The sequence below is a fragment of the Ciconia boyciana genome, chromosome 30 (genome assembly GCF_034638445.1).
Source record: "Ciconia boyciana chromosome 30, ASM3463844v1, whole genome shotgun sequence".
Lineage (NCBI taxonomy): Eukaryota > Metazoa > Chordata > Aves > Ciconiiformes > Ciconiidae > Ciconia > Ciconia boyciana.
The window spans coordinates 877048-894126 of NC_132963.1; the positions used below are offsets into that span (position 1 = coordinate 877048).

A 17079-nucleotide genomic window follows, 5' to 3' on the forward strand; every position below is an offset into this window, starting at 1 on the left:
ATAATGGCTGGGGGGGGGGGGTATAGCAGCCAGGGATCTATAGAGCACCCAGTGGGACCCTATAGCACCTGCGAGGGTCCTTATAGCTCCTGGGAGGGCCCTATAGTGCCTGGGAGTCCGTATAGCTCCAGGAGGACCCTATAGCACCTGGGGGTCCCTACAGGGCCTGGGAGGGTCCCTCTGGTATCTGGGGGGGGTCCCTATAGCACCCAAAGGTCTATAGGGCACCTGGGAGGAGCCCCTATAAGGTCTGGGGGTGTCTATATAGTGCTGGGGGATCCCTATAGCTCCCAGGGGCCCCTATAGCCCCTGTAGAGGCCAGTGTTGCCTCTAAATACCTATGGGGACCACCTATAGCCTCCCCAGGGGCCCCTAAATACCCCCTGGGAACCCCTGTAGACCCTCAGGACCCCTATAGCCACCCCAGGACCCTTAAATACCTCCTGGGAATCCCTATAGCCTCCCCAGGGCCCCTAAATATGCCCTAGGAGCCCCTTATAGACCCCCCCAAGGCCCCTATATCCCCTCAGGGATGCCCTATAGACTGCCCAGGGCCCATAAATAATCCATGGGACCCATTATAGCTCCCACAGGGCCCCTAAATACCTACAGGGACCCCCTATAGACCCCCAGGGCCCCTAAATACCCCCTGGGACCCCCTATAGGTGCCCAGGGCCCCTAAATACATACAGGGACCCCCTATAGACCCCACAGGGCCCCTAAATACCCCCTGGGAACTTCTGTATACCTCCAGGGCCCCTATATATGCTCAGGGACCCCTATAGCCCCCCAGGACCCATAAATAGCCCATGGGAACCCCTATAGAACACCCAGGCCCCTAAATGCCTCCTGAGAACCCCTATAGCCACCTCAGGGCTCCTAAATACCCCCTGGAACCCCTAAATATCGTCACAGATCCCTATAGCCTATCCACGGCCCCTATATATCCTCAGAGGCCCCATATTGCCCCTCCCAGGGCCCCTAAATTCCCTCAGGCACCCCTTATAGCCCACCCAGGGTCCCTAAATAACCCCTGCGATCCCCTATAGATCCCTAGGGTGGCTCTAACCCTGGAGAACCCCCTATAGATCCCCAGAGCCCCTAAATAACCCTTGGGATCCCCTATAGCCCCCCAGAGCCCCGAAATACCCCCTTAGAGCACCTATAGCCCCCTGAGCCCCTAAATACCCCTGGGATCCCCTATATCCCTTAAACACCCCTAGGATGCCCTATAGACCCCTTTGGTCCCTAAATACCCCCTATACTCCCTATAGCCCCACCCCCGAGCCCCTAAATACCCCTGGAATCCCCTATAGCTCCCATCAGAGCCCCTAAACACACACCCTTACACCCTATAGCCCCCAGAGCCCCTAAACACCCCTGGGATCCCCTATAGCCCCCAGAGCCCCTAAATCCCCCCCTTAGAGGACCTATAGTCCCCCCTGAGCCCCTAAACACCCCCTGGGATCCCCTATAGCCCACCTCAGAGACCCTAAACACCCCCTTAGACCCCTATACCCCCTTGAGCCCCTCAATACCACCTGGATCCCCTATAGATCCCCCAGAGCCCCTAAATACCCCCTATACCCCCCGAGCCCCTAAATACCCCCTGGGGCTCCCTGGAGACCCTAAATACCCTTGGGGACCCCATATAGCCCTTCAGTATCCTCTAGGCTCCCCTATAGCCCCTGAATACCCCCCTTGAACTCCCTATAGACTCTCAGAGCCCCTAAATACCCCTAGGACCCCCTATAGCCCCCAGGGCCCTAAATACCCCGTCACACCCCTATGCACCCCGAGCCCCTAAATACACCCGGGATCCCCTATAGATCCCCCAGAGCCCCTAAATACCCCCTATACCCCTATAGCCCCTCCCGAGATCCTAAACACCCCTGGGACCCCTATAGCCCCCCGAGCCCCTAAACACCCCCTGGGATTCCCTATAGCCACCCCAGTGCCCCCAAATAAGCCCTGAGATCCCCTATAGATCCCTAGGGCGGCCCTAACCCTGGAGAACCACTTATAGATCCCCGAGCCCTAAATACCCCTGGGATCCCCTATAGCCCCACTCAGAGCCCCTAAATACCCCCCTTAGACCCCTATGGCTCCCCAGAGCCCCTAAATACCCCCTGGGATCCCCTAGAGCCCTTAAATACCCACTGGATCCCCTATAGATCCCCAGAGCCCCTAAATACCCCCTGGGATCCCCTATAGCTCCTCTCAGAGCCCCTAAACATCCCCCTTACACCCCTATAGCCCCCAGGGCCCCAAAATCCTCCCCTTGGAGCACCTATAGCCCCCTGACCCCTAAACACCCCTGGGATCCCCTATAGCCCCCCGAGCCCCTACACACCCCTATAGCCCCTATAGACCCCGAGCCCCTATACACCCCTATAGCCCTATAGCCCCCGAGCCCCTACACACCCCTATAGCCCTATAGCCCCTACACACCCCCTATGGCCCTATAGCCCCCCGAGCCCCTATATACCCCTATGGCCCTATAGCCCCTACACACCCCTATAGCCCCTATAGCCCCTATAGCCCCTACACAACCCTATAGCCCTATAGCCCCTACACACCCCTATAGCCCCTATGGCCCCTATAGCCCCTACACACCCCTATAGCCCCTGTAGCCCCTATAGCCCCTATAGCCCCTACACATTCCTATAGCCCCTATGGCCCCTATAGCCCCTATGGCCCCTACACACCCCCTATAGCCCCTATAGCCCCTATGGCTCCTATAGCCCCTACACACCCCCTATAGCCCCTATAGCCCCTATGGCCCCTATAGCCCCCCCGATGGGTCTCAGCCCGGACTGGAGGGGCCCCGGGGCTGGGGGCGGGGGGCGGGCAGCGGTGACCCGCGGTGACCCCGAGCGGGGGCGGGGCCGACTGGGGGGCGGGGGGCGGCATTTGGGGCGGTTTGGGCGTTTTGGGGGCATTTGGGGAGTTTCGAGGGGCAATTTAAGAATTTTGGGGCAATTGGGGAATTTGGGGAATTTGGGTGTTTCGAGGCGTAATTTGGGAATTTCAGGGGCCAATTTGGGTGGTTTGGGGCAATTTGGGGATTTGGGGGCACTTTGGGTGTTTTGGGGCAATCGGGGATTTTGAGGGGAATTGGGGGTTTCGAGGGGAAATTTAGGAATTTTAGGGGCAATTTGGGAATTTTGGGGATAATTTGGGTGGTTTGGGGACAATTTGGGAATTTGGGGGCCAGTTTGGGAATTTCGGGGGCAATTTGGGTATTTCAAGGGCCAATTTGGGTGTTTTGAGGGGCAGCTTAGAATTTGGGGAAATTTGAGCATTTTGGGGGCAATTTGGGTATTTTGGGGAAATTTCAGGTTTTGAGGGGAAATTTGGGTGTTTCAAAGGGCAATTTGGGTGTTTTGGGGCCAATTTGGGTGTTTTGGGGGCAATTGGGGATTTTGAGGGGAATTGGGGGTTTCGAGGGGAAATTTAGGAATTTGGGGGAATTTGGTTATTTTGGGGCGTTTGGGGTGTTTCGAGGAAATTGGGGAATTTCACCGGCCAATTCGGGTGTTTCGGGGCCAATTTGAGAATTTGGGGGGCAATTTGGGGTTTTGAGGGGCAATTGGGGGTTTCGAGGGCAGTTTGGGAATTTGGGGGCAAATTGGGTGTTTTGGGGCAATTCGGGTATTTTGGGGCAATTTGGTTATTTTGGGGGCAATTTGGGTGTTTTGAGAAGCAATTTAGGAATTTGGGGGAATTTGAGTATTTTGGGGGCAATTTGGGGATTTGAGGGCAATTCGGGTGTTTCAAGGGGCAATTTAGGAATTTGGGGAAATTTGATTATTTTGGGGGCATTTGGGGTGTTCCGAGCTGTAAAATGGGTATTTCAAGGGCCACTTTGGGTGTTTTGGGGGCCAATTTGAGAATTTTGGGGGCAATTTGACTCTTTCGAGGGGCAATTGGGGAATTTGGGGGCAATTAGGGTGTTTCGAGGGGAAATTTAGGAATTTTGGGGCAATTTGGGAATTTTGGGGCGATTTGGGTGTTTCGAGGGGCAAGTGGGGTATTTTGGGGGCATTCAGGAATTGAGGGGGAATTCGAGTATTTTGGGGGCAATCGGGGTGGTTTTGGGGCAATCGGGGGTTTTGAGGAGCAATTTGAGTGTTTCGAGGGGCAATTTGGGTGTTTCGAGGGGTAATTTAGGAATTTTGGGGGCAATTTGGGTATTTTGGGGTGTTTGGGGAGCAATTTGGGTATTTCAAGGGCCAATTTGGGTGTTTCGGGGCCAATTTAGGAATTTGGGGGGAATTCGAGTATTTTGGGGCATTTTGGGGGTTTGAGGAGCAATTTCAGGTTTTGAGGGGCGATTTGGGGGTTTGAGGGGCAATTTCGGAGTTTTGGGAGAATTTGAGTATTTTGGGGGCAATTTGGGTGTTTTGGGGGACAATTTGGGTATTTTGGGGAATATCGGGTATTTTGAGGGGCAATTTGGGTATTTTGGGGGCGTTTTGGGTGTTTCGAGGGGCAATTTACGAATTTTGGGTGAATTTGAGTATTTTGGGGGCAATTTCAGGTTTTGAGGGGCAATTTGGGTATTTTGGGGGCAATTTGGGTATTTTGGGGGCAATTTGGGTGTTTCGAGAGGCAATTTAGGAATTTAGGCTGAATTTGAGTATTTTGGGGCAATTTGGGTATTTTGGGGGCAATTTGGGGATTTGAGGGGTAATTTGGGTGTTTCAAGGGGCAATTTGGGAATTTTGGGGCAATTTGGGAATTTTGGGGCAATTTGGGGATTTGGGGGTTTTTGGGGTGTTTTGGGGGCATTGTGGGTGTTTCCAGGGCAATCGAGGGCCTTTGGAGATCGGTTTGGGGTTTTGGGGAAAATGTGTGAGTTTTGGGGGTTTGGAGTTTTCGCACCTGCCGGCTGAGCTGGGGCAACTGGGAGCACTGGGGGCAACTGGGGGAGCTGGGGAACTGGGAGCACTGGGGTGTTGGGGGCACGGAGGACAGCGGGGGCAACTGGGAGCACTGGGGGAACTGGGGGCACTGGGGGAACTGGGAGCACTGGGGTCAACTGGGTTGTGGGGACATTGAGGACAGTGGGGCAACTGGGAGGAACTGGGGCAACTGGGGGAACTGGGGGCAACTGGGGGAACTGGGGTCAACTGGGGGCATTGGGACAAATGGGAGGAACTGGGAAGAGCGGCTTGTGGGGCACACGGGGGGCTACTGGGGGCTACTGGGAGAACTGGGAGCACTGGGGTCAACTGGGTTGTGGGGACATTGAGGACGGTGGGGCAACTGGGAGGAACTGGGGGCAACTGGGGGAACTGGGGTCAACTGGGGGCATTGGGGCAAACGGGAGGAACTGGGAAGAGCGGCTTGTGGGGCACACTGGGGGCTACTGGGGGCTACTGGGGGTAACTGGAGGGGGGAGGAGGTCCCTGCCATACTGGGAGGGAGGCAAACTGGTCCCAGTGTCCCCCCCCAGTTTGGGACAGAGGACACCAGCCCGCTGCTTGGGTGGGGGTGGGGGCGCCTGGGTCCCCTGGAGGAGGAAGGGGGGGGTCCCTGTCCCCAACCCTGTCCCCATCCCCTCGGGGGACTCGGGGGGAGGGTCCCCTGGTCTGCAAGGGGCAGCTGCGGGGGGGGGGCCCTGGGGACCCCGGTGTCGGGGTCTTGCTGTGGTTTGGGGGCTCCGATGGAGCCCAGGGGGCGGGGGGGATGGGCGCGACCCCTGGGGGCAGAGTTAAGGGGTCTTTGTTGGGGGCAGAGTTAAGGGTGTGTCCTTGTTGGGGGCAGAGTCACGAGGTCTTTGTTGGGGGCAGAGTTAGGGATCTTTGTTGGGGGGCAGAGTTATGGGGATCGTTGTTGGGGGCAGAGTTAAGGGTGTGTCCTTGTTGGGGGCAGAGTCACGGGGTCTTTGTTGGGGGCAGAGTTAAGGGGATCTTTGTTGGGGGCAGAGTTAAGGGTGTGTCCTTGTTGGGGGGCAGAGTCACGAGGTCTTTGTTGGGGGGCAGAGTTAGGGGATCTTTGTTGGGGGGCAGAGTTATGGGGATCATTGTTGGGGGGCAGAGTTAAGGGTGTGTCCTTGTTGGGGGCAGAGTCACGAGGTCTTTGTTGGGGGGCAGAGTTAAGGGTGTATCCACGTGTGGGGGCAGAGTTAAGGGTGTGTCCTTGTTGGGGGGCAGAGTCACGGGGTCTTTGTTGGGGGCAGAGTTAAGGGGATCGTTGTTGGGGGGCAGAGTTAAGGGTGTGTCCTTGTTGGGGGGCAGAGTTAAGGGGATCTCATTGTTGGGGGGCAGAGTCACGGGGTCTTTGTTGGGGGGCAGAGTTAGGGGGATCTCTTTGTTGGGGGGCAGAGTTAAGGGTGTGTCCTTGTTGGGGGCAGAGTTATGGGGATCTCATTGTTGGGGGGCAGAGTCACGGGGTCTTTGTTGGGGGGCAGAGTTAGGGGATCTCGTTGTTGGGGGGCAGAGTCACGGGGTCTTTGTTGGGGGGCAGAGTTAGGGGGATCTCTTTGTTGGGGGCAGAGTTAAGGGTGTGTCCTTGTTGGGGGGCAGAGTTAGGGGATCTCTTTGTTGGGGGCAGAGTTATGGGGATCATTGTTGGGGGCAGAGTTAAGGGTGTGTCCTTGTTGGGGGCAGAGTCACGAGGTCTTTGTTGGGGGGCAGAGTTAAGGGTGTGTCCTTGTTGGGGGGCAGAGTCACGGGGTCTTTGTTGGGGGCAGAGTTAAGGGTGTGTCCTTGTTGGGGGCAGAGTTAAGGGGATCTCTTTGTTGGGGGCAGAGTTAAGGGTGTGTCCTTGTTGGGGGGCAGAGTTAAGGGGATCTCTTTGTTGGGGGCAGAGTTAAGGGTGTATCCATGTTGGGGGCAGAGTTAAGGGGATCTCGTTGTTGGGGGGCAGAGTGAGGGGGATCTTTGTTGGGGGCAGAGTCACGAGGTCTTTGTTGGGGGGCAGAGTTAGGGGATCTTTGTTGGGGGCAGAGTTATGGGGATCGTTGTTGGGGGGCAGAGTTAAGGGTGTGTCCTTGTTGGGGGCAGAGTCACGAGGTCTTTGTTGGGGGCAGAGTTAAGGGTGTGTCCTTGTTGGGGGCAGAGTCACGGGGTCTTTGTTGGGGGGCAGAGTTAAGGGTGTGTCCTTGTTGGGGGCAGAGTTAGGGGGATCTCTTTGTTGGGGGGCAGAGTTAAGGGTGTGTCCTTGTTGGGGGCAGAGTTAAGGGGATCTCTTTGTTGGGGGGCAGAGTTAAGGGTGTATCCATGTTGGGGGGCAGAGTTAAGGGGATCTCGTTGTTGGGGGCAGAGTCACGGGGTCTTTGTTGGGGGCAGAGTTAAGGGGATCTCGTTGTTGGGGGGCAGAGTGAGGGGGATCTTTGTTGGGGGGCAGAGTGAGGGGGATCTCCTTGTTGGGGGGCAGAGCCCGGGGTGCTCCCACGGCCCCGTTCCTCCGTTCCAACTGGACGAGCTGCAGCGAGGGACTGGGACCAGTTTGGCTCCTTCCAGTACCTGCGACCAGTGGGGGCAGGGCACCGAGACCCCCCCAAATCAATCACCCCCCCAGATCAATCACTCCAATTAATCACCCACCCCCAAATTAATCACCTCCCTAATTTAATCACCCCCAAATTAATCACCCACCCCCAATTAATCAACCCCAAATCAATCACCCCCCAATTAATCACCCACCCCAAATTACCCCCAAATTAATCACGCCCCAAATTAATCACCCCCAATTTATGCCCCCAATCAATCACCCCCCAAATTAATCACTCCAATTAATCACCCACCCCCAAATTAATCCCCCCGAATTAATCACCCACCCCCAAATCAATCACCACCCCCAATTAATGCCCCCAATTAATCCCCCCAAATTAATCCCCCAATTAATCCCCCCAATTAATCACCCCCAAATTAATCACCCACCCCCAAATCAATCACCACCCCCAATTAATGCCCCCAAATTAATCCCCCAATTAATCCCCCAATTAATCCCCCCAAATTAATCCCCCCGAATTAATCACCCACCCCCAAATCAATCACCACCCCCAATTAATCCCCCCAATTAAACCCCCAAATTAATCCCCCCGAATTAATCACCCACCCCCAAATCAATCACCACCCCCAATTAATCCCCCCAAATTAATCCCCCAATTAATCCCCCCAATTAAACCCCCCAAATTAATCCCCCCGAATTAATCACCCACCCCCAAATCAATCACCACCCCCAATTAATGCCCCCAATTAATCCCCCAAATTAATCCCCCAATTAATCTCCCCCAATTAATCACCCCCAAATTAATCACCCACCCCCAAATCAATCACCACCCCCAATTAATGCCCCCAAATTAATCCCCAATTAATCACCCCCCAAATTAATCCCCCCAAATTAATCACCCCCCAAATTAATCACCCCCCAAATCAATCACACACACCCCCCCAATTAATCTCAGCCCTTTCCCCGCCCCCCAACATGGGCTCCCTGCCGCAAAGCATCATGGGAGCTCCGTGCGGGCTGGGACAGGCCGGGTTAATTAGAGGCGAGGACTGATGACCTTGACGACTTGCCCGGAGCTTAATTAACACCCGAGCTCATTAAGGGGCCTCTTGATGAGCCCAGAGCTGATTGGGTAACGATGGGCCCAGGGCAAGTCGAGACAATCCGGGAGGGGCTGAGTCAGCCCAGCCCAGCCCAGTCCGGCCCAGTGACGGGGCAGGGTTAAACTGGGATTTCCAGGCAACTGGAAGGACCCGCTCCAGCAGCGGCTCCCTGCCCCCGAGGAGTCGGGGAGGTTCCACAGGGTCCTCTGGGGTGGGACTGGGAGGAACTGGGAGGTGGTGGGGTGGAGGAAGAGGAGGAGATGCGGGAACATCTCCGCTTCTTCTGGAGGTGGGGTGGAGGAAGAGGAGGAGATGAGATGTGGGAGCATCTCCTCTTCTTCTGGAGGCGGGATGGGGGAAGAGGAGGAGCTGCAGGAACATCTCCGCTTCTTCTGGAGGTGGGGTGGAGGAAGAGGAGGAGATGTGGGAACATCTCTTCTTCTGGAGGCAGGATGGGGGAAGAGGAGGAAATGAGATGCAGGAACATCTCCTCTTCTTCTGGTGGTGGGATGGAGGAAGAGGAGATGAGATGCAGGAACATCTCCTCTTCTTCTGGAGGTCGTACGGAGGAGGAAGAGGAGGAGATGTGGGAGCATCTCCTCTTCTTCTGGAGGGACCCAGAGAAATGGGGGTGTCTGATGGTCACCACGATGCCCGGCATGGGGTCACCATCACCCCCCGACCTTGGGACCGTGTGGGGCTGGAGATGTCCATGGGGTTTGCTCAGAGGGGTTGGAGGTGGCCAGGAACGAAGGCAAAGATGGACGGAAGGAGAAAGGCCGAGAGACCAGGAGGAGACACGGAAAAATGGGCGAGAGAAAGGATGAGCCAACGTCTTGGTCCTTCTCGGCTGTCCTCGGCCAACCCCACCTTCTTCATCCAGCGAGGAGCCACGGTTCAAGGTTGACCCTCACTGGAGACACGTCCCACCACCTCTTGGCCAACCCATGTTCTGCATCCAGCGAGGAGCCACAGTTCATGGTTGACCCTCATTGGAGACACGTCCCACCACCTCTTGGCCAACCCCACCTTCTGCATCCAGCGAGGAGCCACGGTTCAAGGTTGACCCTCATTGGAGACACGTCCCACCACCTCTTGGCCAACCCCACCTTCTTCATCCAGCGAGGAGCCACGGTTCATGGTTGACCCTCATTGGAGACACGTCCCACCACCTCTTGGCCAACCCATGTTCTGCATCCAGCGAGGAGCCACGGTTCAAGGTTGACCCTCATTGGAGACACGTCCCACCACCTCTTGGCCAACCCATGTTCTGCATCCAGCGAGGAGCCACGGTTCATGGTTGACCCTCATTGGAGACACGTCCCACCACCTCTCGTCCAACCCTGGCCCTGCACCCAATGAGGAACCACATTTTGGGGTTGACCCCCACTGAAGACAGGTCCTGGTGGCCTCTCGACCGCCTTCTCCATCCCCGGGTCCTGCGTCCATCAAGAAGCTACATTTTGGAGTCCAACCCCCCCAAAGACACGCCAACTCACCCGTCCTCGTCCAACCCAAGGTCTTACAGCCAGTGAGGAGCCACGTCTTGTGGTTCAACCCCATCCGAGATGTGTCCTGGTGTCCCCTCAACCACCCTCATCCAACCCAAGGTCCTGTGTCCAATGAGGATCCGCGGTTTGGGTTTGAAGCCCACCAGAGCCGTGGTGCCTGGTGTCTTCTCGACCACCCTCACCCAACCCCCAGTCTTGCGCTGAACAGGGAGCTCCGTTTTGGGGTTGACCACACCAGATCCGTGTCCTGAAGTCCTCTCGCTGTCCTCATCTAACTGTGGGTTCCCACACCCAACCAAAAAAACCACGGGGTTGGGGTCCAACCACATCAGCGCCACATCCTGGTGGCCTCTTGACCAGCTTTGCCCATCCTTGGTTTCTGCCTCCGACGAGGAACCACATTTTGGGGTTGATCCCGTCAGAGCCGTGTCCCAGTTTCCTCTCCACTGTCCTCCTGCAACCCCAGGTCTTGCACCCAACGAGGAGCCACGTTTTTGAGGTTGACCCCAGCAGAGACGTGTCCTGGTGGCCTCTCAACTGTCCTCCTCCAACCCCAGGTCCTGTGGCCAGTGAGGAGCCACGTTTTGGGGTTGACCCCACGGGAGATGTGTCCTGGTGTCCCCTCAACCATCTTCACCCATCCCCAGGTTCTGGTGCCCATCAAGGAGCCACGTTTTGGGGTTGACCCCACTGGAGATGTGTCCTGGTGTCCTCTCAACCATCTTCACCCAGCCCCAGGTTCTGGTGCCCATCAAGGAGCCACGTTTTGGGGTTGACCCCACTGGAGATGTGTCCTGGTGTCCTCTCAACCATCTTCACCCAGCCCCAGGTTTTGGTGCCCATCAAGGAGCCACGTTTTGGGGTTGACCCCACTGGAGATGTGTCCTGGTGTCCCCTCAACCATCTTCACCCAGCCCCACGTTCTGGTGCCCATCAAGGAGCCACGTTTTGGGGTTGACCCCACTGGAGATGTGCTCTGGTGTCCCCTCAACCATCTTCACCCAGCCCCACGTTCTGGTGCCCATCAAGGAGCCACGTTTTGGCCTCACCCCCACCAGACCCGCACCCCGATGCCCTCCTGCCCATCCTCCCCCCACCCCTCTCCCCCCACCCAGTGGGGCCGCCCCACGGCACGGCTTTCCCCCAGCCTGGCAGAAGGTGCCGGAGCCGTGGCCGGATTAGAGGAGAAGGCGGAGGAAACCGTTTCCTCCTCCAGCCCCAGATAAAAACCCGGCGTTGGCGGTGGCAGGAGGAAGACGCGCCCGCGGCCGCGGCGCTTTACCAGCTCGGGTGGAGCCTCCCCTCCCCGTGGCTGCGCGGCCCCACGCCAGCCCCCGGTAGGAAGATGGGGCCCTGGGGTTGGGCTGGGGGGGGGGGAGGGGGGGTTGGGTGGCACCCGTCGGGGGATGGGGGTTTGGGTGGCACCCATGGGGGATGGGGGGGGGGGGTCCCCTGGAGTGTCCCAAGGGGGAGTCAGGGCGGCTCCTGGCCTTCCCTCGCTTCCCTCGGCCCTCCCACGGCCCTCCCTCCCTCCCTCTCGCCCTCTGGTCTTTCTCGTCCTCCCTTGTCCTCCCCTCCCTTCCCTTCCCCTTTCCTCTCCTCCTGTCCTCCCTTCCCCCTTTCCCTTCCCTCCTTTCCTGTCCTCCCTTCCCCCTTTCCCATCCTCCCTTCCCCCTTTCCCTTCCCTTCTTTCCTGTCCTCCTTTTCCCGTCCTCCCTTCCCTCCTTTCCCATCCTCCCTTCCCCTTTTCCCATCCTCTCTTCCCCTTTTCCCATCCTCCCTTCCCCCTTTCCCTTCCCTCCTTTCCCGTCCTCCCTTCCCCCTTTCCCGTCCTCCCTTCTACTTTTCTCTTCCCTCCCTTCTCCTTTTCCCTTCCCCTTTCCTGTCCTCCCTTCCCTCCTTTCCCGTCCTCCCTTCCCCCTTTCCCATCCTCCCTTCCCCCTTTCCCTTCCCTCCCTTCTCCTTTTCCCTTCCCCTTTCCCGTCCTCCCTTCCCCTTTCCCTTCCCTCCTTTCCCGTCCTCCCTCCCTCCTTTCCCGTCCTCCCTTCCCCTTTCCCATCCTCCCTTCCCCTTTCCCTTCCCTCCCTTCTCCTTTTCCCTTCCCCCTTTCCCGTCCTCCCTTCCCTCCTTCCTCCCTATCCTCATTTACCTCCTGACACTCCATGTCCCCAAAGGTCCATGTCCCCACCCCAACCCCCACCCCGACCCCCACCCTGACCCCCACCCTGCCAGGGGCCACCCGGGGCCGGAGCCACCCCTTTGCCCTCTCCCCGCAGCTCCCGGCCCTCCGGCATGAAGGTCCTGCTCGTGATGCTCCCGGTGCTGGTAGCCACAGGTAGGAGAGGCCACGGGACCCCCATATCCACCCCTGGGACCCCCATGTCCACCCGTGGGACCCCCATGTCTACCCTGGAGGGTCCTGTGTCCACCCCAGAGGTCCCATGTCCACCTGTGGAACCCCTTTGCATGCCCCGTGTCCTCCCATGGGACCCCCATGCCCACCTTGGATGACCCACGTCCACTCGTTGGATGGCCACGTCCTCCACCTTGGATGCCCCATGACCACCCGTGGGACCCCCACATCCACCCCAAGGAGTCCCATGTGTGCCCGTGGGACCTCCACGCCCACCTTGGATGCCCCGTGGCCACGCATGGGACCACCGTGTCCATCCTGGATGCCCCGTGTCCTTCTGTGGGACCCCCACATCCACCCCAAGGGGTCGTCTTCCCCAGGGGTCCCATGTCTGCTCATGGGACCCCCCCACGTCCACCTTGGCTGACCCATGTCCTGCCACAGGACCCCCCATGTCCACCTTGTAGGACCCATGTCCACCTGTGGGACCCTCATGTCCATCTTGGATGCCCCACGTCCAGTTGTGGGAACCCCATGTCTTCTCCAAGGGGTCTCGTGTCTTCCCCAGGGGTCCTGTTTCCACCCATGGGACCCCCCACGTCCACCTCAGATGCCCCATGTCCACCTCTGTGACCCCCACGTCCACCTCGGATGCCCCATGTCTACCTGTGGGACCCCTGTGTCCTCCCCAGCAGCCCCACATCTGCCCTAGGTGCCCCACGTCCACCTGTGGGACCCCCACGTCTACCTTGGGTGTCCTGTGTCCAGCTGTGGGACCCCCACATCCATCTGCAGGACCCCTGTGTCCACCCCAGGGGTACCACGTCTACCTGTGGGACCACCAAGTCCACCCTGGGGGCCCTTCTCTGTCGTGGGTGTCCCCCAACCACCCCACATCTACTCATGGGACTGCCCCACATCCACCTTGGGTGCTCCCCAACCATACCTGAGACCCCACAGCCACCCATGCGACCCTCTGTGGCTGGCATGGGTGCCCCACATCTGCCCCAGGGGAGCTCATGTCTATCCCATGGGCCCCACGTTCACCTGTGAGACCCCCATGTCTGCCCCAGGGGCCCCACGTCCACCCGCGGGACCTCCCCACATTCACCCCAGGGACTTCCATCTCTCCCAGGTGTCACCTGTCCACCCCATGGACCTCCTGGTCTCTCTCCCAAGCTGGCCTGACCTCTTCCACCACTGATTCACATGGGCATGGGGCCACCAGGGGTGGCCAAGTCCCATCAGAGGGTCCCAGCCCACCCGTGTCCCCTGTGTCACATCCCTTTGTCCCCACAGCCTCGAGGAACGTCCTGTGGGTGATCGAGGGGACCTCCTGCGACCTGCCCTGGCAGGCTGCCCTCTTCAAAGGGGAGAAGTTCCTCTGCGGGGGGACGCTGGTGGACAAGAACTGGGTGCTGACGGCCGCCCACTGCCACGTCCCGGGGTAAGAGGCCACGGGGGCAAGGGGTGCCTGGTGGCTTTGGTGTTGATGGGCTGAGACCAACCAGGAATTGGTCCAGGTGGCACCTGGGGTCCTGCTTTCCAGCCAAGCAGGTTGGGAGGGTTGATGGCATCTCAGTGGGCTTCGCTCTGCCCCTTTTCTGCCTGCGTACAACCCAAATTCTGCCCTTTTTTGGGAAGCCATGAACTTAACTCTGCCCTTTTCTGCTTTTGCTTCTTCTGCCCTTATCACCACCTTCTGGGACCACGGCTCCGCCTCTGCCCCTGCTTTGTGTGGGTCCTCCTGGTCCCCTGTGTCCAACACGGACACCCCCACACCACCAACCCTGATGCCTTTGGTTCCATCAGCTTCATCAGGGTGCGGCTGGGGGGCCGGAGCCACAAGGACTCAGGCGGCATCAAGCAGTGGCGGCGCTCGGCCAAGGTCTTCAAGTACCCACGCTACAACGAGACCAGCAAGGACGGTGACCTGATGCTCATCAAGTTCCTCCTGCCTGTCCTTGTCAACAAGCAGGTGAAGCCGCTGCCGCTGGCCTCCCACTGCCCCGTGCCCGGCAAGACCTGCCAGATCTCGGGCTGGGGGGCCACCACCAGTCCTGAAGGTATGAAGCCGGTCACCTGGGGACCCAGACATCTGGGGTGCGCTGATAACCCCTAGATGTGTGTCCCCTCCCCGGGGACCCAGGTGTCCGGGCTCCCCCAAAGTCCCCGTCCCAGTCCCGTTGGTCCCGCTCTAACCCTTAGGCACCCTTGACCCCTGAGGGAACCCAAGTGTCCGGGTGACCTGATCAGGACACCAGGAAGCCTTGGAGCTCCTGCTCGGTGCCAACAAGAGGAAGAGGGGAGATGAGCTCCAGGGCAAAGAGGACCAAGAGGTCCAAGCTGGATCTGGGCTTGATCACTTGGTCCGTGTTCCCCCGCCCCACCCTGCCCCGGGTGACCTCGTACCCTCCATCATCCACAGTCACCTTCCCTGAGGATCTCCACTGCGCCAAGGTCACCATCATCTCGGAAGAGCAGTGCCGGCGCATCTACCCCAGCTCCATCACCAGCAACATGGTGTGCGCGGGCGAGTCCCGCAGTCGGGCCGACTCCTGCCAGGTGGGTGCGGGGTCGAGTTGTTCGGGGATCCCTGGATGAGGTCCCATGAGGGAAGGTTTGGGGCTGAGAACGGACACGATTCGGTGCAGCCGGCAGCACGTAGAGGGGATTTGGGTATGCAGGGTGGGAGGTGAGATGCTGTCGCTCAGAGGAGAGCATCTCCTTGGTGGGATTTGGTGGGTGGAGATACCAGGCCAGCCCTGAAATGGCCCCAGATTCGGGGTGATTTTTTTGGGGTGGGCCATGACTCCCAGACTCCCCCGTGCCCCCCCCCTGCTCTTGCCTCATCAGGGTGACTCCGGGGGACCCCTCATGTGTGATGGGAAGCTCCAGGGTATCGTCTCTTGGGGCCCGGGCATCTGCGGGGACCCCAAGAAACCCGGCGTCTATGTCAACCTCTGCAAATACACCCAGTGGCTCCAGGACACCATGAGAAGGAACTGAGCCCCCATCCCCAATCCACCCCCAGCGCCAACGGCCATGGGTTGGCCCTCACAGCTCCTCCTCCTCGATGAAGGTCCCCAGAGCCGGCCGGTCCGAGCACTGGGGCACATGCCCTGGGGGTGGGGGGGGCAGGGGTTGACCACGGGGCCCTGTTGAGATGTCGATGAATAAAGTTTTTTGACGTGGCTTTTCACCATGTCTTTAACGGGTGGAGCACAGCTCTGGCAGGGCAAGGTGCCCTGAGTTGCCCCACATCTCAGAGGGGCAGGAGAAGACCCAGCCCACCATCTTTGGGGTAGACCTGTTGGCCCTGTCATGACCCGTTGACCCTACATCAGGTAGACCTGTTGACCTCACCGTGGGGCAGATCTGGGGCAGATCTGATGGCCCCACCACGGGGTAGACCTCCATGAGGTAGACCTGTTGACCCTACTCCAGGTAGACTTGGTGACCCCGCCATGGGGCAGACCTGTTGGCCGTGTTGGGGTCACCCAGGGCTCTTTGCACCACCATGGGGGGACAAAAATCCAGCTTGGTGTCCCCCCACCCCACAAGAGCAACAAGCCCTTGCAATGCCCCCGAGCCAGACCCTCCTTCTCGGTGCCTCCATCCCAGCCCCATCTCCATGGGCCAACGTGTGACCGGGGGAGGACTTCCCATCCCCAGAGGAGAGGAATTTCCCTGTGATTCAGCAGGAGCAGAAGGGGCCAAATTTCCCCACTTGGGGTAAGTTGGCAGCAGATCAGGGCTGTTTCGCCTCCCCGAGGGGGAGCATCCACCCAGGCCACGCTGCCTCGCGAGCGGGAAGAAATCACCCGCTGGAGGCCAAATTTACCCGTTCACATGGAGCTGAGGTCTCTTTTTTTTTTTTTTGGGGGGGGGGGATTTTTCCCCTCCATGGGGGTCATCATGGTCCCATCCTGGTGGTGGGGTGGGATGGAGAGCGGTACCAGCCCGGCTTCACCGTGGCCTGTCTACAGGACGTTGGTGGAGGGGTTGGTGGGCTGCGAAAGCATCTCGATGCCTTCCCCGGTGCAAGAGGAGACACGGCAAGGTCACACCGTCACATGTCATCCCCCGTGGCTCAGCGGGGCAGGGAGCGACGCCAGTCGCCTTGCGCAAGGTGTCACCCTCCCTCTTGCCCCACGTGGCCGAGGCCCGGCGCGTTGGAGGGTGTGGGCCTTGTCTGGCCGCCGCGGTGGGGAAAGAGGTTTTGGTTCAGGTCCAAATCCCCAGGGAGGTGGAGAAGCGATTGCCTGTCATTGCTGGGGCCAACGGTGGCCACCGGTGACTTCCAGCTCTCGCTCAGCACTTCACGGGAAGGTTCAACCACTTTTCGGCATCCCATGAAGGACATTTGACTTGGAGGGTCCCATGTTGGTGGCCATCAGCTGTGGTGGGCTGCCACATTGGGTGCCAGCACAGGCAGCTCCAGCTCATCCATGGAGGGCTGGTCAAGGTGCCTATTGGGGTCTCATCAACGTGTCCATGGAGGTCTGGTCAACGTGTTCATGGAGGTCTGGTCAACGTGTCCATGGAGGTCTGGTCAATGTGTTCATGGAGGTCTGGTCAACATGTTCATGGAGGTGTGGTCAATGTGTCCATGGAGGTCTGGTCAACGTGTTCATGGAGGTCTGGT

General features: G+C 58.7%; 1 protein-coding gene across 2 annotated transcripts; it reads left to right on the top strand.

Annotated features, from left to right (window-relative positions):
- Positions 1 to 11192: 11192 nt before the first annotated feature.
- LOC140644955 (kallikrein-15-like) lies at positions 11193 to 15527 on the top strand. 2 transcript variants are annotated; one of them, XM_072848138.1, is made up of 6 exons: positions 11193 to 11415; positions 12355 to 12413; positions 13731 to 13878; positions 14244 to 14497; positions 14860 to 14996; positions 15288 to 15527. In XM_072848138.1, the coding sequence occupies exons 2-6, from the start codon at positions 12371 to 12373 to the stop codon at positions 15438 to 15440; spliced, it is 735 nt and encodes a 244-aa protein (XP_072704239.1). In that variant the 5' UTR covers positions 11193 to 11415; positions 12355 to 12370; the 3' UTR covers positions 15441 to 15527. The 2 variants fall into 2 exon arrangements, with proteins under 2 accessions (XP_072704239.1, XP_072704238.1); XM_072848137.1 differs by having other exon boundaries at positions 11347 to 11415; positions 12311 to 12413.
- The last annotated feature ends 1552 nt before the right edge of the window (positions 15528 to 17079 follow it).